This window comes from Cucurbita pepo, chromosome LG18 (assembly GCF_002806865.2).
Source record: "Cucurbita pepo subsp. pepo cultivar mu-cu-16 chromosome LG18, ASM280686v2, whole genome shotgun sequence".
Taxonomy (NCBI): Eukaryota; Viridiplantae; Streptophyta; class Magnoliopsida; order Cucurbitales; family Cucurbitaceae; genus Cucurbita; species Cucurbita pepo.
The window spans coordinates 6,539,952-6,559,864 of NC_036655.1; the positions used below are offsets into that span (position 1 = coordinate 6,539,952).

Sequence of the window (19,913 nt, forward strand, 5' to 3'; positions counted from 1 at the left end):
CGTACGCAGTTGACAAACTGTCTTTTATTCTTGGAATCTTAGCTGATAAACAATATCTTTAGGTCATAAGGACCCTATAAATAGTTGCTGCTGATCCATGCATCTTGTAAACATATAGATGAACAGAAGTCCTTAGGGATGGATTATTTGGATCGAGGAATGATGCATGAACAGATAGTGAGTGGAACCTGAGCCAAGAATGACTTGTCGGCCGAATTTTGATACCCATTTTTTCCGTCGGCACTGTCTTCTTCGGCTCTCGCTCCCTCTCGATCTTTCTCATGCTTCATTCTCTCGATCATCTTCAACAGTTTTGTAGCCCAATCCTAATGATTTTGCTGCTATAAATTCATAAGAAGAGATGGTTTCTTGAGATCGAAGAATAATGCATGAAGAGATGGTGAGTGGAATTTGAGCCAAGAATGACTTGCTGGCCGGCTTTCCGCCAGCACAGTCTTCTTCGGCTCTCGTTCCCTCTCCATCTTTCTCATGCTTCATTTTCGATCATCTTCCACATCCTTAGCTCAATCTTAATTGTTTTTAATGTTGTCCTTGTGTAAGGATTATTGGGAGTGAGTCTATATTGGTTAATTTAATGGAAGATCATGGATTTATAAGTGAGGAATACTATCTCAATTGGTATGAGACCTTTTGGGGAAGTTCAAAGCAAAGGTACGAGAGCTTATGCTCAAAGTAGACAATATCATACCATTGTGGAGAGTCGACAATATCATACTATTGTGGAGAGTCGTGATTCCTAACATGACAGTAGCTTATACTCAAAGTAGACAATATCACACCATTGTAGAAAGTCGTGATTCCTAACATGTCAACTCAATAATTCTTGTTCTTTTGAGATTGTCTCATGGGATTCCACCCACTTTCCCTCTCTCTTGGAGTCAAAATATAGCCATACCCCAAGTTGTCGAGAGAATTTATTTATTTTGCTTTAACTACAAAACGTCATGCTTGGTTGTTGTTCGATTTTTATCCACAAAAACCTATGCTCATGATTCATAATTCAAATTCAGGACTTGATGACCTAGACATTCCCTTACATCCCGTGCAACACGTTTACGTTACATATTATTCGGTTCTTAAGAGTGAAAACTATCTCCATAAAACAACACGAATCATTCTAACATGTTATATCCTCACTCACATGCATCATAAGAAAAATTATAAGAGGATACCAAACACAGAATGACTCTAAGTTAAACACGTTTAACCAAATCATAAAGTTTCTATGATTGAGCCATCGAAATTGAATGAGCACCTTGTTGATATAAATAGTGATTTTCAGTTCTTTTAAGCATTTCTTAGTCATCTTATCTTCAAGATCGTTCTCATTTAAATATGGTCTCGATTCTTTACTCACCAATGCTATAAGATTTTCCAGGTGCTTCCTATCCTCTCCCCTCTCCCTTGGAATCAAAATATAGGCATACACCAAGTTGTCATTAAATGGTTGCGCTTATTATTCCCTTATCCAAATAGAATTCTCGGCGATTTGGTTCCACCACTTATCATCATATATAAATTAGACTTAACTAACTAATCATGTGTATTTTAAAGTGATGTATTTTAAAGTGAAATAAGGTAATTTCACTAATATGAGCACAAATTAACTTGACTAATCAGGTGTATTTTTTTATTTTATTTTTTATTTTATTATTATTATTATTATTTTTTAATTGTAAGTTGCAAAGCTAGGAGTAGATGAAATTGAAAACTTTGGGACATATTGATATTTCACCAAATTAGAAGGCTTAATTTGCAAAATCTCTCAACGTCAATTGAAATAGTACAACTCAAAACAACTCCTCCCGCCCCCGCCATACTCGTCCGACGTCTCAGTGCTCGTGGTTTCTGCAATGGCAGATTTTAAGCACTTTCTAGGGTTCCGGTTCTCTATTTTCTTCTGGATTCTCATTTCAACCTCCATTCTGCTGATCAACCGCTTGAAGAACTCAACGCCTTACATTTACCGTCGGAGCTTGAGCTGCTGAAGTCTAAGATCTCGTTTCTCGGTCAGTTTTGCGTCATTGCTTCCTCTTCCTCTTCACAATTCTACTGTGCCTGTTTTTTTTTTTCTTTTCTAGGAAGTGTGGAAGAAGAAGAGGAAACTCTTTTGGTTGAGTTTCAAAATTCAGCAAACTGTTCATTGTGCTATACGCTTTCATTTTTTTTTTTTTTTTTTTTTTTTTTTTTTTTTTTTTTTTTTTTTTTTTTTNCCCGGGAGGATTTTCGTTTACGGTTGATTATTGAACTTGGAATGTATCTGGCCTTTAGGTGTTAGAGAAACATTATGTTTACATTCTGTTCTGTTCAATTCCGTGAAGTGAGTTCCATTTATCTGATTTTCGCTTCTTGTGTTGTCTTGTGAAGAATCAACTCATTCAAGAGCAATCAGGCAAGGTTGTGATGTTGGAGAGGGACATTGCATTTCTTCGGGTGAGGCTTCTTTAAACATATATTTTTGAAAATGAACTCTCATTTGTGCTTGATCATTACACATGACACAGCACCTCATGACTTTCTTTTCAGCACTCATCTATTTTTCTTTCTTTGGACGTTGTGGTGTCTAATGAATTTGTGTTTTGTGGCATCTGAGAATTTTACTTTTGACAAATCAATTCCTCTTGATAGCAAAATAGATTTACTGTTAACAAGGAGCATTCGAGTAAGGAATATACACTTGCACGAACTGATGAACTTGAGGGGTAGGTTTTAGCATCTGAGCTGTTTCCTTCTGCGTTCTTCCATTATCTGATAATATTGTCCCTAAGTTAGTAGACTTCAAAAAGCCAACATGAACCTACTTCAAAGCTTGATGCATCTACTCCGTCCCTTAAGGTTGAAAGTTCAAGTCCCCACCCCCAATTTTTGTAGTCAAGGTTGCTAAAGTTAAGGTAACGAAGAGCAAAATCAGAAAATACATATATATACTTTGGAATTCCACCGACGAGGGAGCACCATTGTTAGTAGTTATCATCCGTTCAGTGCTTTGGCTTTAACAATTAACGTTCGATAACATTGGAAAATTTGGAGTTATTTATTCCTCTCATAGGTTAAGATTTCCTAAATTACCTACATCACGTGTCTTCCAATTCTAAGCAATCCACAATACAAAATTTTGCTGCACTCAAGTTACAAATGATAAAACCGAACAACGCCAGTCCAAGTGCTTCTAGATATGCAGGTTTGACTTAAGGTTATTGACCCACTCGAGTGGTGAAGTGGACTTCCATTCTTAACCGGTCGAATGATTTGAAGTTCCTGTCATATTTAATGTTGACTACTCATTGCTTCAAATGAGCACTCCAAATTCATCTAACCTTCTGATCTTAAGTTAATTCCAAATGTATTATCATCCTAAGTTGCAGCTAACATTTTACATCAGGGGTTGTTGCTAGGTCTCTTATTTTGACTGCTATGATAACATTGCATATACATTGACTAACAATTAGGTTTAAAATGCTGTGTTTATGAAACAAATCCTACACTAAAGGGATGTGTTCACTTACTAATCCTGTTGTTGTTGGCTTGTATGTGAAAATTATTCCCAAGTTATTCTGAGAACAACTCAATCAAGAGTAGCTTGAAAAAATGTAATCAAATATGTTTTCTCTATTAAAAAAAAAAAAAAAAACAAAACTATTTGAAAAATATTAAGAACTATTTTTCTTCTATCTCATTCGTACACACACCGAATTTAATTTTTTTGACCCATCTCTTTTTTGCAGTCACTTTGGTATGAAAGTGGAGGAGCGGTGGCAAATAAAGCATATCAAAAGGTTTGTTTCTCTCCTGTTTTAAAGCACTTGCACCATTTTGATCGATAATCTTAAATTGAAACCTCCTGTTTCCTGTTAGTTCGATTAGATAACAGTATTTTCAATTCAATTATTGAGGGCCCAAAAACGTGATTGGAGCACTGGGAGTGCAAAAGGCACGACCAATTAACCGACATCTTTACCAAACTTTTGCTCATGTTTTGTTGTTTCTTAAACTTTAGTTTGACCAAGTAATGATTTTTTTTTTTTTTCATGAAGTTAAAACTTCAAGTAGGGTGGGAAAATCTAAGTTCTAAAACAAAGGGGTCGAGGATCTAAATTTTAGAGCTAATTAACCTGTTAACTGTGGAGGGAGACTTTTAACTTTTTAGGATAAATTTCGTTTGGAGTTGGATGTGTTAATCTTAGTTTTAGTTTAATTTAAGTGCATTAATTTTCTTCTTTGATTAAGGTTGATTGTATATTCTTGCTGTTGGAAGAACTAACCAAAAAAGTAAAGGATATAATTTTAGTTCTTCAAAGAAAAAAAAAAAAGGGAAAAAAAAAAAACATCATCCATCATAGAGTGGGTTGCTTGAAAACCTGTTCATAATTAAAAGCTTTTTAGAGTAGGGAAATCTCTATCCTAGAAAAAGCTATATTAAATTACCGCAATATAATTTGTTTTTTTGAAAAAAAAAAGGTTTCCATATTTTTTCTGTATATTTGCAAGGCACAAATCAGTTCTTACCATGCATAAAATAAATAACAACTACTCAAGCATTAACATATAGAAGATAAAAACAAAATAAAAAACATAATAATAAAAAGTTTTAAATTATTTATTTATTTATTTATTTTTGTATATCTTTATAGAACCAAATAGATGTAAATTGACAAGTTGTTGTACTATCTTAAGATTATGTAGATCAAATTTAAATAATTGAATCCATCAAATGATTGGCTCCTATTATAATTAAAATTTATTGTATTAAAATTTATAATTAATTCCACCTACTCTATTTTAATGTTTGTAAATATTTGAATTATGATCATAATTTAATCAACTCAGATTTTCTTTTTAAATGATTTAGTTGTTAAATTATGTTTATGATTGATGATTTCATTATTTCGATTTGAATAAATAACGCGCTGAGTGTGGGCCTAATTTTGACGAAAAGGCGAACATTGTTTTCGTTTTTTTGAGTTCAAATGATTTTTGCCATTTTAAATAATATTAATAAATAAAAATGAGAAGTTAAGAATTTTATATATATATATTGTGAAATTAAAAAACGTCGTCCTGAAAAATGCTGTGCACTTGAAACTGGAACGCCATTTCTACGCCTGCTCCGTCCAAGGTTCGGCTCTCCCACATTTTTTTCCCTCCTTTTTTTAGAGAGGAGAAGAGAGAGAAGGAGCACGACAACGAAGCGTTTCTGACATGGAAATGGAAATCATAGTCTTTACGGGACAAGTTATTAAATTATCTCCATTTCTTCCCGGCATATGAATGCCTGATTGTTCTATTTCTTTTTTCATTTTTCATGATTTGGAATTTGGATCTCGGAAGGGGACGGGGCGAAGTTCTGATACTCGACCGTTGGTTCGTGGGTCGATATCATTCTGTGAGTATGATTTTTTTAGCTCATTTCATCTTTGTTACATTTGTTTTTTTTTTTCTTTAATCACTGAGTTGAGTGTTCGGATTCTGATTCCCGTTCCGGTTCCGGTTCTGATTCCCTTTTTCTTTTACACCTTCCCATCCTAATTTATTTGTAGTTTTGGATTGTCGGATTGCTCTTAGTTTTCTTTCAGAGGAATTTAGGCTCTAGATTTTCTCTTCTTTAATTGTTATTGTGATTTTTTCCCACAGTTGACTACTGGTTTTAGTTTGTTTGCGCTTTCGATTTGAGTTCACAGCGTCTTTTCTTAATGTTTTTATTCTTGTCATTTGGGGTGGGGTGGGGATTGTTGGAAAGTGACTTACTGCAAAAGTTTCTATCAGTAGACAGGGCTGTGACCTTGTGTACTGCTCATGTGTTTACCATAGCAGGAATTATGATACTATTGTGTTCTTTAATCATTGGGAGCTTTGCCTTTTCCATTTTGGCTAATCAGAAGATTCTTTAGAACTTACAACAAAATTTTGTGTATGCCATCAAATTGCAGATTTTCCTTCATCAGTCAACTTTCAGATTTTCTGGTAACTTTTGGCATGTACTTTCTCATTGGAGGAGTGCATATTGGTAGATAGCAATTACAATGGAAATATAGATGCAGTACATTTTGTTGAAGATGAAGACAACTCAGGCGTTTTGTCATAGTGAGATGCAGATTTTTCCTGGGCCTCGCTATCGTACTCATATGAAACAGCCCTTATGGATTATCATCTTGGTTTCCTTCATCATTGTCTTCCTTATCTGTGCATACATGTATCCACCTCAAACTAGCGATGCCTGTTACATTTTTTCTTCTAGAGGCTGTAAGGTCATTACGGACTGGCTTCCGCCTGCTCCTGCTAGAGAACTTACTGATGAAGAGGTTGCTTCTCATGTTTTTATTCGAGAAATTTTGAATTCACCTATTGTTCCATCAAAAACTCCAAAGTTAGCATTTATGTTTTTGACTCCTGGGTCTTTGCCGTTTGAGAAGCTGTGGGATAAATTTTTCAATGTAAGTTTTTGTTTTTCCTTATCTAAGCTGGTGATCTTTATTCTTCTTGTATTTTTCTTTGTAGTTATTTTCCTGCAATAACTTAATGGTGTATGTGCATTTAGCTCGTGAAAAACTACTCAATTATTACGTGCATAGCATACCAAAAAACTGATTTTTTTTAATTTAGTTTCATAAGCCACTGATAATGATATCCATCAAGGCTTTGAAAGAAGGGGAATTAGTTGTTTTAACATTGGTTCATTACTCATTCATTGTAAATCCATTACTTCTTTATCCACGGACTGACTTTTTATGGAAAAACTCGTTCATATCTCCTGGCAGGGTCATGAAGGAAAATTCACTGTTTATGTCCATGCATCTAAGGAGAGACCAACTCATGTCAGCAGCCACTTTTTGGATCGGGATATTCATAGTGATCAGGTGCCTTATGTTATACTTATAAAACTAAAAGAAAGCTATTAGTCTATATGGCGTCAGAATGAAATTCCCATTGTCTGTGCGTATGCTAGCCTGATGTTATATTTCTACTCATTGTCATATGGATAATTCTTGCCACGTTATATACATCTTATCCTTTTCCTGAAGCCCCTTTTTGATGAGCATGTAAATAATTGGACACTTAATTGATTACTATTGCAGGTGGTGTGGGGTAAAATTACCATGGTTGATGCGGAGAGAAGATTGCTGGCAAATGCTCTAATGGATCCAGATAATCACCATTTTGTTTTACTTTCTGATAGGTGACTGAAATCTCAGTTTTTTTTCTTTTAATCTTTTCATGAGTTGTATTACATTCTTATTCTCAACTATAATGTTCCTTTTATTTTGCAGTTGTGTGCCTTTGTATGGTTTTGACTATATCTACAAGTATCTGATGCATTCAAATATAAGTTTTGTAGACTGGTGAGTTATATACCTTCACACTTCCTCTCCACGTGTTCATTTCCTTATGACTTACACGGTATAGCTCTTACTCCCAACTTCTCTGTGAAAACACACACACACACACACACACGACTCCTAGCAGCTGGTTACTTGTCAGATTGCAAGACCTTCTACAATTTAATACTGCGTATTGATTTGTTTGTAGAATATTTCTAATAGATACCAATTTTCTCAGCTTTAAGGATCCTGGTCCACATGGAAATGGCAGGTATTCAGAGCACATGTTACCGGAAGTGGAGGAGAAACACTTTAGAAAAGGTGCACAGGTACATTCCTGAAATTTCGATCATTCATCCAACTTTCCACAAATTTGATTAGTTCATGCTGCTGCATTTTTATTTTTATTTTTATCGTGCGTTGGTGTGGAAGAAGCCTTTTGTACACTAACGAAAAGAATTAAGTACTTAGGTTCTTTCGTTAGCTTCTGTGCTTGTCTGGGTTGCCACTGTAACTGTTCAAAACTTAAAAATAGTTCTCTTGTTTATTTTTAGCCATTTGAAATGTCGCAGAACTTCAAGGGCTTAGGTTGGGTTTGATGGGTTAGACTTATGGATGCACTGATTCATACATCTGCCTATTTGTTTAGCATCTTTGACCTTAAGGCTTAGATTTGAAATTGAGATATTTCTTCCATGTGCAAATTGGACAATTAATGCATAGCTTGCAAGCTTAAGCTCAATTTTCCTTATTTTATGCAGTGGTTCACAATGAAACGGCAGCATGCTATAATAGTTTTGGCTGACAATCTTTATTACTCCAAATTTCGCAACTACTGCCAGGTGATTGCAAACTTATATCTTCTGTATGTCTGTTGCAGAATTAGGAAACTAATGTGTATAGTTTTCTTTTACACAACATCTTATGGATATATTATAATATAATGCTCTCTTCTCTCACACACACACCACAGACACATTCATCAGAAGATAAGTTGAATTCAGATTCCTCATTTTCCTGTACATCCTGAGCAAAATTTCTTTTGATTATATAGCCCTTCTCATTTCTCACAAATATGCTGACACCATTCTTCCTAACCAAACTGTATGCGTGGTTTCTAATCATATCTAGTGAATTTTCTTTGGGTTTGACCTTTATGAGGAGTAGAAATTGAGAGTATTTTCTATTCTCTCTCCTCTGGTATCTCATTGGTGTGTCCTGGTGCACCCTGTCAATCGCTTTATGCGTGCTTACACGTCTGCATTTACTTATCCTACTGACAGCAATTTATTGGGTTTGAGGTTTTATGTTAGTTCTTTTTATGTACAACCAGTTCTATTTGTCTGTCAAGATCTTGTCCTCTCAAAGCTCTCAGGGGGCATATTTTCAATTTTTGTTTCATTGCCTGGACAAATTCACATGAGACTCCATTTTATTAAGTAGGTAGTGTAATCTCTGGTCCCCAAAATTTTGGAAGGTTTGTTTGTTTTTTCTTTTGGTTTGTATATACTCCAAGCACAAAGCTGTTTCTTCCTCCTTCTCTCATGTAATTGATCAGCATTAATGGCCAATTATGAGAAATCTTCTGCCCATGTGGTTACCAAATACGGACCCACCACCATGTATTGATATGTTAATTCTCATCCACAGCCAGGTTTAGAAGGACGCAATTGCATAGCTGATGAGCACTACTTGCCGACCTTTTTCAATGTAAGAGTTCCTCCAGACACATCTTACCACAGAGCATTTCCTGATTTCTTGCTAAAAGGTTCCCCTTTCTACAACCATTAGATGATTGACCCGACTGGAATTGCAAATTGGTCAGTAACGCATGTTGATTGGTCTGAAAGAAAGTGGCATCCAAAATCTTATAGAGCGGAGGCTATTACCTCTGAGCTTTTGCAGAATATTACGGTATGATTATTATAATGTCAATATTTTCACTTACCGATTTTCATTAGTGAAGCTCCAAAATGTTAGCCTTTTCCAGTCATTTTTCTTACCAATTGCAGTTTGTCATCTACTCCCCCTTGTGTCACAGCCCTACCATATGGTAAGGTGATTTGAAGGGGAAAAGTGTTGTGGATGTTGATTATTTTTAATGGTGCTATCTTTGCAGTCGATTGATGTGAGTGTGCATGTAACAAGTGACAAGAAGGTATGCTTGTTCTGTTATTATAATGAAGTTTTGTTGATGTCTTGATATAATTGTTGTTTTTCTGGGTCTACAGAAAGAAGTACAGAGGTGGCCTTGCTTGTGGAATGGTTTGCATCGGCCATGTTACCTATTTGCAAGAAAATTCCATCCCCAAGCTTTGGATAAGTTGCTATATCTTTTCACGAACTATACAACAATTTGAGTTAGGTTTTCATGTTTACATTTTTTTTTTTTTTTGAAGTTTCAGAATCTTTTGCTGCAACAATAACTTCACAGTTTGTTGTTCAGTCTGGTCTTTTATTCAGTTCAAGGTTGTAAATTCCTGGCCTTGGGGAGGTTTTAATGTGACCGACCACCATTCTTGAGTGCATCGAGCTGCTTGCCGAATGCATATGGTGATCTGAGATTGGAAGGGAGCTAACATGTTGGTGTTGCTTCCTCGGGGATGGGCAATATATTATCTTTTTTTTACTTAACATTTTTTAGGTGCTTTTTCCTCTTATTTTTAGAACACACGATTTTGAAGGAAGAATATTTCCATAGATGTTGTAGTAATATTTTGTAAACACGAGGATCTGAATTTACATCTTGCAATTTTTTACAAATATATTATCTTTTGAGTTTCAAGGAGTGTATCATTTTTCTGTGCGGCACTTCAATTAGAAAGCTCTTCAAACAGGAGAGGCAGAAAGGTCAGTTTATCTCTTAAACGTTTGGAAATGGACTGATTGCATTACTCAGCCCCTTAACTTGAGATGTCCACAACATTTTCCTGCTCTGCTTCTAGTTCATTAGAAACTTTTGGGTTGGTCAGGCGCTTTTGCAGAAGATGCTATCCTTTTAACTGCAAAGTCAGCCAACATTATGCAAGTCTTATCATCGGTAATTTTTTCACCCTGCTTTGATTATAAGTTTTTTCAGGATTCATTTGATGCTCATATTTTAGATGCTCACATTTCATCTATGAATCAGTTTCTATACTCTTCATTTTCTATCTCTTGCTAGATCCCCTAATTTATTTGCACATGACCTTGTCATGAACTGATACTTTAATATTTTTCCCTCATCTTTTACCTGCTGGTCTTTCTGGTTCTACATGGCTTTTACATTGTATTTATTCTGCATACATGCTTTAAGAGATCAACAGTCATTCTCCGTTGCATGCATCATAATCAACATGGTGATTCCGTTATTTTCTCTTCATCATCTTTTACCTTTCTTGACCTTGGCATTTTATTTGTCAACAGCCATAATCTCATCCATGATGACCATGACAAAGCCTTCACGTTTGGCAACCAGGCTCATCCATCGAAACTCTTATCTACACCCACTATATGACCCAAATGAGACAGTTGAAGATCGATCGAAGAGAGAGGAGACGAGCTCCATTGAACGCTTTGCTTATCTTGAGTCGAAGATTAAAGAATTGAAGTCTGTTGGTAATGTGGCTCGATCAAACCTCAGCCCTTTCAACCGAGGTAGTGGGTTTCTCGTTAATTTGTCGATCGGTTCTCCACCGGTGGCACAGCTCGTAGTGATTGACACTGGTAGCTCCCTCCTGTGGGTGCAATGTCTGCCTTGTATTAACTGTTTTAGGCAATCGAGCTCATGGTTTGATCCACTGAAATCATCAAGCTTCAAAATATTGGGTTGTGGCTTTCCTGGCTATAACTACGTCAGTGGTTACAGATGCAATGGTTATAATCAAGCCGAGTATAAGTTGAGGTACCTTGGTGGGGATACCTCCCAAGGACTTCTTGCGAAGGAATCACTTCTCTTTGAGACATCTGATGAAGGTAGAGTTTCCAATAAAATGCTTCTTCCTACCCAATTAAATAATTTGGGAAGATGTAAAAAAATGTAAATTTTACCTTTCATTTAGCTTAAGTTTTCAACTAGGATAAAATGAGAGTCTAATCCATTTTTTACTAGTCCCTAATGATACTTTAATTTCATTACGCCATTAATTAACAGGTAAAATCAGAAAGGCCAATTTAACATTTGGGTGTGGCCATATGAACTTCAAAACCAATATAGACGACAGCTACAATGGCGTGTTTGGACTGGGTGCTTATCCCTACATAACAATGGCAACTCAATTGGGCAACAAATTTTCCTATTGCATTGGCGATATCAATGATCCTCTCTACACTCACAACCAGCTCGTCTTGGGCGAGGGAGCCTACGTCGAAGGCGATTCCACCCCTCTGGAGATCCACTTCGGGCATTATTATGTCAATTTAGAAGGCATCAGTGTTGGAACAAAGAGGCTCAACATTGACCCAAAAGCCTTCCAGATGACTTGGGATGGCAGAGGTGGAGTTCTAATCGACTCTGGAATGACTTACACCAAGCTCGCCAATGGTGGGTTTGAACTACTTTACGATGAGATACTCGATTTGGCGAACGGTTTGTTGGAACGAATCCCAACCAGGAGGCAATTTGAAGGGCTATGTTTCAAAGGAGTTGTGAGTCGAGATCTTATTGGTCTGCCGCCGGTGACGTTTCATTTCGCCGGTGGTGCCGATTTGGTATTGGAATCTGGAAGTTTGTTTAGGCAGCACGGTGGTGATCGGTTCTGTTTGGCCATCTTGCCAAGCAATTCCGAGATGTTGAATCTGTCTGTGATTGGTATTTTGGCTCAACAGAATTACAATGTGGCTTTTGATCTTGAACAAATGAAAGTGTTCTTCAGCAGGATTGATTGTCAACTTCTAGACGACTAAAGGCCTCTTGGGAATGATTTTCTAACAGCTTGATGTTATTTTTTCTTGATCATTATATAACTCCTCCATAACACTTACAATATAACAAACTATGGAGTTTTGTTATTGTACACAAAAATGGAGAGGAAAGGAATATGCTATGTGGGTACAACAATGGGGGATGGAGGGACAGATTTGTGGATAGGTGTGCAGTCCCACCCACCTTCTTTAGTATAAGAAAAAGTAAAATGCTTGGGAACCCAAGTCTCACCTCTGGATGCCCTTTCTCTTGCAAGCTCCCTTTGTTTGTCCTCCAGGGCTCTCTTTGCTCTTTTTGCTGCCTCCCAGTCTTTGCTCAGAATGCCTTGGCTCACCTCACTCCATACCACTGCTGATTCACTTGGCAACACATTCTGTTGAGTAAGAGTGGAAGATGTTCAGCTCACAATCAGGTATGTATATATATATATATACCATTTGATATGCATGTTTTCCTTAATGAGTGAAGACATGCGTTGATTATTGAATAACTTGAATAAGTCTAGAGGGCTTTCATGGCCTGTATGAAGCACCATGCGATAAAGAAAGTTGATTATGGAAAATATTGTACCTTTAGGTCTTGAACTATAGGAGTTCTCAGCCTCCAAATGTTTTCTTTTGCGTTGTATATGACTGTAACTTCACCGCTCTCCATGTTCTTTACCGTGACATTTCTGCAATATAAGTTGAATGAGTTTAGAGGAAATAATAGACATATTCTGTGTTTGTTTATATTGTGAATAGGAATCTTGAAAGATGCCATATAGAATTATTTGAACAGTTTATAAACATATTTTGTGTTTGTTTATATTGTGTTTGTTTCTTTGGTTCAATTGTTTTCTGAAATTATGAACTAAACCACAAAATTTGCTTCTAGAAAGTAGGAAAATTGTGATGATTCCAGAATTGAAGAGGGATACTTAGCATAGAGCCTTGGTTTACCTGTCCCATTGACCATTTATCTCGTAAAGAGTCTTTGATGATGACCTATCTAAAATCTTTCCTTTGATCGATCTAGCATTCCCTCCAAATCCAAAGAAAGAAAGACCTTTAAAACGTAACTCAGCTTCAAGACCACTGTCTTGGCATACAATTCTTATAGTACCACTCCATTCAGCCCCAGGTGTTGGAAGGAATTTGAACGTGAGATTTGGGGCATTCATAACATAAGTTTCTCTATGATTTAAAAGTCTCAGCTCTCTCTTGCCACTTACTTCCACCTCCAAAGATGTACCTACAAAAATGGTTTATGTATAAATTGATGAATGATAGGAATGCTATTAGGGTATTATTAAGATATTAAAGGCATATTAGTAATTAACTAGATAGATTGTTATGGTATTTGGTTATAAATAGAGAGAGGAGAGAAAAAGGTGGAGGCAAGGGAAATTGTTTGATGTTTTTAGGCTTGAGTTATTACACTCAAGAGAGTGGAGATTCGAAGTATCTAGAATACTTGGGTTGTCTTGTAGCTCTTCTTATTTTTATACCACAATTCATTGTGATTCTGTTCTGGATTCCGTCGGTTTTATACACTATGGAAAGACTAGAGTACATCTAGCAAATAGAAGCACACACATGGGACAAATAACAGCACAATACTTGTGTTAAAGGATGGTTGGGAGAGGAGTCCCACATCGACTAATTCAGAGGTTGATCATGAGTTTACAAGTAAGGAAAAGATCTCCATTGACATGAGGCATTTTTGGCAAAACTAAAAGTAAAGTCATGAAAGTTTATGGTCAAAGTGGACAATATCATATTATTGTGGAGGCATGTGATTCCTAACATGGTATCAGAGTTATTCCCTTAACTTAGCAATGTCAATAGAATCCTCAAACGTCGAACAAAGAAGTTGTGAGTCTTGAAGGTGTAATCAAAAGTGACTTAAGTGTTGAACAAATGGTGTACTTTGTTTTAGACTCCAGAGGAGTCGAATCTCGATTAAGGGGAGACTGTTCGAGAGCTCTATAGGTCTCAGAGAGGCTCTATGCTATATTTTGTTCGAAGAGATGATTGTTGGGAGAGGAGTATGCTAATTAAGGGGTTGATCATGGGTTTGTAAGAAAGGAATAGATCTCCATTGACATGAGGCCTTTTGGGAAAACCAAAAGCAAAGCTACGAGAACTTAATACTCAAAATAGACCATATCATACTATTATGGAGTGATTAGGTCTTACTCTTACTCTGCTAAATGGTAGTTCGCACCGAAAAAATCTATTGTTATAGAGATAAATAGAGATTTTGGGTACCATAGAATTTGGCAATAGGCTGATGACACCATATCATCTCCAGATTTTCCTTTTCATCGGTAGCATGGAGGGCACTCACTGGTGGATGATGTGAAATCTGTCACAAATTTCCATAGAGAATGAGTAAAAAGAGTATAAAGAAAGAAAGAAAGAAGGAGAACGTGGATGATTAAGTAGGAACCTGCTCAAGTAGAACATTTAGGGAGCCTGATGTAGCATGATGAGTCTCCCCAAGAATTGGGTTGAAAGGAGAAATACCAAAAGTTAAAGGACGAAGATTAGAAACATTCCATGCTACCACAGCCACAAATCTGTCTATTGGGTTCTTCCCATTGTTGCACTTCTTTAACATGTCTTCATTGAAGCAATACAAAGATTCACCATAACACTGAAGTTGGGATTTTGGCATGTTGAACTGTGGGGGCACCTGAAATCAATCTACTTTTATGGACAAAACTCTCATGTTTGCATTAATTGTATTACATACATAATTACCCATAATTTAAAATACCATTAATTACCCAAAGATATTTCACAGAAGTGAGAGAGAGAGCATCAGCAGCAGAGTTACCTTGAATTGAGATAGATCTGATCCTGGCCGTACATCTTTAAAGAGGCTTAGGATGCGTTGTAGCAAATTAGGAGCTCTATAATCGGCTGCATCTGATCCTGCCTCCAAAGACACTGGTTTCGTTAGAGTAATTCTTCTCACCTCCGCTCCCGTGTCCTCTCCCGCACCCTATTAAATTTCCCGTATTTGGGTTAGAACAGTTACTAATCATCACGCGCTCGTTGGGAGCGTCGAATTCACTCCCTCCAAGGCCATTGGCAAATACATTCTTTCATTAAAATAAGATAACAAGAACCATAGCAATCACACGTGCGAAGAATTTATTAGTAGGACATCGAAATCCTACACTCCCAATCCCATGTAAATAAAATGTATTTTTTTTTTCTCTCTTACTTATAATCATAATAAATTATATAATTGATTATTGTTTGTATTAAATTCCCACCATACATCTCTTTATTCATCTCGTAAATAAAGAACAATATGTAAAGATGGGATATTCAAATTTACGTTTTAATTAATTGAGTAAAACGGTTTGAAAAATAATTCTTTTCTTATTGTTATTATATAAATTTTGGTTCTTGATAAATAAATAAAATAAATTTGAACAAAAAAAATCTGAAAATTAAAGGATAAAACAAATTATAATTTTAAAAAAGGTAAAGGTGTTAAAATTTATTTTTTTAAAAATACATTTTCATGCTGTCTATTTGTATGGACCCATTAATATTATATTGAACAAATGATAAATCCATCAAGGGATCCTTAATCTACTTTAACACATAATAACGTTAATGTGTAAAAATGCTCAATTAGAATTTTCAATGTAAAAAATATTGTAGTGTTTATTAAAAAAAAAATTAAAAATATGCTAATAAAACAACATAAGAAATTATACTAACACCCTTCAACACATATTTTCAGTACAGGTAAAATTGAAAATTAATTTAAAAAATTGGGGAGGAGAGGGGTACCAAATTGAAAATGAGATCCAACTTACTAAAAAGGGAATAAGAAGCGGCTAATAAATGGTCCTTTGTGATTGGCATATCAATCTCCCAGGATTGACAAAACGTAAATAACACAAACAATCAATTTTTTTAGCCAATTTGAACATAATTTTATCTCGTAAAAAATTTAATTTTATTGAACTAAAAAAAAATCAAACAATTTTTTATTTAACTAAATTAAAAGGACAATACTGTATAAACTAATAAATAGGTATGCAAAAGATATAAACATACTGTTTTACAACTAGGCTAATGAAAACCCAAAATGAAATTCTCCATGTAGATGTGGAGTAGGGCACCTGAGTTGGTCCCCTATCGGTTGGGGGATATTTAGATCCCTCATTCCATTGTACCAATAAAAATAATTATATTAATTATATGCATAAATATGATGGAGGTGTCATACTACTTTAGAAAACTCTATAATGTTCAAAAGCAATAATCATAAATAGTCACTAGATTTAATTATTTCAGGTCACCCTGGGATTTAAATAATTTTTTTTATTAGTCAGATCAAAATTAATTTTCTTTTCTTAATTTGGATAAATTTTCAAAATATATTTAAAAATTAAAAAATTATTTTAAACTCTTATCAACATAAATAAGCTCAATTATTAAAAAATAAGAATTAAAATCCCAACTAAAAGGCAAAATAATACACACACATGTCAATTCTAACTTTCCACAAAGTCAGTGATGTTGAAGAGTTCAAACGTTCTGATATATTCAAATTAAGGTGTTTATTTTGTCAAATAAGGTCAATGTCATAGCCAAACAGGATTTATTTCACGATAAGAAATAGAAAATTATCAATAACTATAAATGGAATATTTTGTCTCCTCCTCTTAATACAATAAAACAATTAAAAATTAAAAACAAATATATATAAAATAAAAATTAACAGATGAAAAAACTAAAATACAAACTCGAAAACTCAAATGTAACCTAATTCAATTTAAGAATTATACTTTTTTTATTGATTATAACAAGAAATTAAGAATATTATCCACGTGGCATGAAGTAAATGGAATGTTAACGAGGCAGGCCACGTGAAGTTGCAAAACGGACGCGGACGGTACATTTTAGAAGAGAGTGGGTGTTTTTAGTATTATCTTAATTCAACCAAGACGAACGGTGAGTGAAAGCCAAGGCTATGTATGACCTTACATACACATAAATATATTTATTCGGTCAATTTTTATATTTACTCTTAATATTTAAAGAGGAATAATTAAGAAAATATCTAATTTTCATCCATTATAGAGACAAGTTGCTTTTAAACACTTGAGAAATTTTACACCACATTTTTACGATTTTTTTAGTTCAATGAATATACAAGTAACCATTAATGCGAGAGATCTAATTTCAAACGTTGGATAAAAATAATAAATGTCTATAATTATGTAACTCTCCTCTGTCTTTGATTCTACTCTGAGTTGAAATTGAAGCCTAATTTAGTAAAAATATAAAAATATCTTTAAATTACGGTAAGGCGAGTGTAACTTAACCTCTAACTATACAGTGCTATGCACGATTTCTACCGAATGTGCTGTCATAAAAAATTAATCGTAAAGCTAATAACAAATTTCCTACAAAGTCTACCAATTAAGAAATGAAAAAAAAAAAAAAAAAAAAGCGAACTATACGTCGAAGTTAAGTAATTAAAACCTAAATTCGAAACGCGTACGATATTTTAATAATGCAATAGAGAAAAGTATCCGGCCGCGTGAACTCCAATGCCGCCAGAGATAGCGGTTTAATCGGGGAAAATGTTCGTCAATACTTTAGTATTTGACGATAAATCCAAGATTAAGGAGAAATCGGCCGGAAAAAACCGCTATCGATTTCCAAAACAAGAGATGGAGACCGAGACAGTCCGAGAAAATTCGTTTTGCGTCAGTCGATTCGAGGCGGTTTTGTTAAAACAGCGAAATAGATCCAACAATCGATACAGATTCAAAATAACATCGCGCGAGAGAGAAAGAGGTACATACCATAAGTAGAATCGACGATCGGCAGTAACTGACGAGTTTCCTGCGCCGTAGAAGATAGAGGACAGTAGATTCTTCGAGCGAAAGCGAAAACGAAGGAGAAGGAGGAGTTTGTTTGGATGAAAAGTGGAAATGAATGGAGAGAGAAGGGGGAAAGTGTGGGAGGTTGGCGTTGGTGTTTGTGCGTGAAGAGAATAAGAATTTTGGCGTTTTAAAAAGGGATTGGCCCAGTGAGAAGCAAGCCAAGGGAACAATACACTACACTGCGCGCTATTTTGCTTTTCCCATATTTTCTATTTATTGCCACACCAATTTTCTAAATTCAATTACCAACAAAATAATTTATAATTTTAAAAAATTCCCTTTTCATCATTATCAACAAAATAATTTAAAAATTCCGATTTTTTTTTCTTATTCTTTCTTTTATTTTCACGACATTATCCTTTTTTTTTTTTTTTTTCTTTTTAAAGAATTTCAGAAATGTCCAAATTACCGATTGAAATAGAAATAGAACCTATATAAAATTTTAAAATAAATACCTCAAAATAAAATAACTAAAAGAATTATTTTATTAATAAAAATAAAAGCGACTTTAATAAAATATTTAAGTGAACCTACCTAAAATGATTCTAAATATTATAATAATTTAATAGTGTATCCCATGCATTATCGTAATAATTTAATATGTTTTGTAAGTAAGAATATAAATATAATATTATTTGCCATCATTTTCTATTTCAATCGAAAATCCTAAGTTTTTAGGTAATGGATATGTGGTCGGCATCTTTTGAAATTATTAGAGCGTTACCTTGTTTTTATTTCACATTATTTGCCACATAAGCGTAATAATTAATAATATGATATAAATTTAAATATTTTTATTTATAAAATTAAAATGTTATTTTATATATTTTAAAACCAATTTTTTATATAATCATTTATTTTTGTTAGAATATACTTTAAAATCATTAATAAATGAGTCATTTCTTAACAAATTTGACTTATTTCACTTATTCCATTCAAATCACATACCTATAGTACTTTTCTTATATGGATTGATAAAAATAAAAATAAAAATTTATCTATTTTATAATTTATTTTTAATTATGTTTTTAAAATTTGATCTAATTTTGAAAAATTAAAACAAATTAGTTATTCAATACTTTTTTTTTAATTGACTTAACTAAAAATTCAAATAATAATATACAGCAGCTTTCTTAACCCAAATTCTATAAATAGAGTTGGTAAAATTACAATTCTATCCTTATCCATCTATTATTCATCACTAGTAGTGGCGAAAATTCTTCGGATAAAAAAGGATTTTCCATAAACTTTGATAAAATAATTTAGATTAATGAAATAAAATAAATTAACAATAAGTCGTTAAATTACAATAATTTACAAAGCATTATAATTAAAATTAAAATTCACCCAACATTTATAGAACCTTATATTATCTATCTATATATATATATATATATGACGTTTTACATTGTCGTTGTCAAAATTTGATAGGAGGGGGAAAAACAGGTAATAATTAATATATTTTATAAATTCTTATCTTCTCATCAACACCCAACATGGACTTGTCATAAAATCTTCCACATCCCCAACTAGAAATCGGGACAATAAAATTAAACTGTTTTTGACGTTTATACCCTCCCCCAAAACTCACATTTCCAAAACTACCCCTTGCATTTAAGCCTACGTCTAATTTACTATTTAACCTAACATGTGTTAATTTTTATGGTTTAGATTAGACTCGTCACTCTCAGAGCCACTTCCTTTTGACCATTTGACCCGCACCGACCATCCTCAGTAATAGTTTAATATTTGTTGAGTTATGTTT

The 19,913-nt window shown here is 34.3% G+C and overlaps 3 protein-coding genes across 7 annotated transcripts; 2 read left to right on the forward strand and 1 right to left on the reverse strand.

The window, feature by feature from the left end:
* Positions 1-1,789: 1,789 nt before the first annotated feature.
* LOC111779879 lies at positions 1,790-10,122 on the forward strand. 3 transcript variants are annotated; one of them, XM_023660062.1, is made up of 14 exons: positions 1,790-2,030; positions 2,389-2,454; positions 3,747-3,797; positions 5,350-5,404; positions 5,949-6,452; positions 6,777-6,875; positions 7,095-7,195; positions 7,287-7,358; positions 7,576-7,666; positions 8,099-8,179; positions 8,988-9,047; positions 9,129-9,251; positions 9,457-9,495; positions 9,569-10,122. In XM_023660062.1, exons 5-14 carry the CDS (start codon positions 6,054-6,056, stop codon positions 9,695-9,697), a joined length of 1,194 nt encoding a protein of 397 aa, XP_023515830.1. In that variant the 5' UTR covers positions 1,790-2,030; positions 2,389-2,454; positions 3,747-3,797; positions 5,350-5,404; positions 5,949-6,053; the 3' UTR covers positions 9,698-10,122. The 3 variants fall into 3 exon arrangements, with proteins under 3 accessions (XP_023515830.1, XP_023515832.1, XP_023515831.1); XM_023660063.1 differs by lacking the exons at positions 1,790-2,030; positions 2,389-2,454; positions 3,747-3,797 and having other exon boundaries at positions 4,837-5,404; positions 9,569-9,697; positions 9,801-10,122; XM_023660064.1 differs by lacking the exons at positions 1,790-2,030; positions 2,389-2,454; positions 3,747-3,797; positions 9,457-9,495; positions 9,569-10,122 and adding an exon at positions 9,350-9,449 and having other exon boundaries at positions 4,835-5,404.
* Positions 10,106-12,242, forward strand: LOC111779877 (probable aspartic protease At2g35615). 2 transcript variants are annotated; one of them, XM_023660060.1, is made up of 4 exons: positions 10,106-10,187; positions 10,283-10,377; positions 10,743-11,291; positions 11,470-12,242. In XM_023660060.1, exons 3-4 carry the CDS (start codon positions 10,757-10,759, stop codon positions 12,219-12,221), a joined length of 1,287 nt encoding a protein of 428 aa, XP_023515828.1. In that variant the 5' UTR covers positions 10,106-10,187; positions 10,283-10,377; positions 10,743-10,756; the 3' UTR covers positions 12,222-12,242. The 2 variants fall into 2 exon arrangements, with proteins under 2 accessions (XP_023515828.1, XP_023515827.1); XM_023660059.1 differs by having other exon boundaries at positions 10,186-10,377.
* LOC111779880 (oxysterol-binding protein-related protein 4C-like) lies at positions 12,236-18,319 on the reverse strand. Of its 2 annotated transcripts, XM_023660065.1 has the most exons (7): positions 18,068-18,319; positions 15,064-15,231; positions 14,674-14,919; positions 14,493-14,589; positions 13,182-13,473; positions 12,811-12,913; positions 12,236-12,613 (listed from the first exon to the last, which is right to left on the reverse strand). In XM_023660065.1, exons 1-7 carry the CDS (start codon positions 18,068-18,070, stop codon positions 12,359-12,361), a joined length of 1,164 nt encoding a protein of 387 aa, XP_023515833.1. In that variant the 5' UTR covers positions 18,071-18,319; the 3' UTR covers positions 12,236-12,358. The 2 variants fall into 2 exon arrangements, with proteins under 2 accessions (XP_023515833.1, XP_023515834.1); XM_023660066.1 differs by lacking the exon at positions 18,068-18,319 and having other exon boundaries at positions 14,674-14,930; positions 15,064-15,145.
* Between the last annotated feature and the right edge of the window lie 1,594 nt (positions 18,320-19,913).

Bases quoted from the DNA above. Each gene is read 5' to 3' on its own strand.
- LOC111779877 (XM_023660059.1), top strand. From the start codon at position 10,251: ATGTCCACAACATTTTCCTGCTCTGCTTCTAGTTCATTAGAAACTTTT. The intron at 10,378-10,742 runs GTAATTTTTTCA...ATTTGTCAACAG, and splicing joins TTATGCAAGTCTTATCATCG to CCATAATCTCATCCATGATG. The intron at 11,292-11,469 runs GTAGAGTTTCCA...ATTAATTAACAG, and splicing joins CTTTGAGACATCTGATGAAG to GTAAAATCAGAAAGGCCAAT.
- LOC111779879 (XM_023660062.1), top strand. From the start codon at position 6,054: ATGCAGTACATTTTGTTGAAGATGAAGACAACTCAGGCGTTTTGTCAT. The intron at 7,667-8,098 runs GTACATTCCTGA...TATTTTATGCAG, and splicing joins ACTTTAGAAAAGGTGCACAG to TGGTTCACAATGAAACGGCA. The intron at 9,496-9,568 runs GTATGCTTGTTC...CTGGGTCTACAG, and splicing joins ATGTAACAAGTGACAAGAAG to AAAGAAGTACAGAGGTGGCC.
- LOC111779880 (XM_023660065.1), bottom strand. The intron at 14,590-14,673 runs GTTCCTACTTAA...AATTTGTGACAG, and splicing joins TAAATGTTCTACTTGAGCAG to ATTTCACATCATCCACCAGT. The intron at 12,914-13,181 runs GTAAACCAAGGC...CTTATATTGCAG, and splicing joins ATAAATGGTCAATGGGACAG to AAATGTCACGGTAAAGAACA.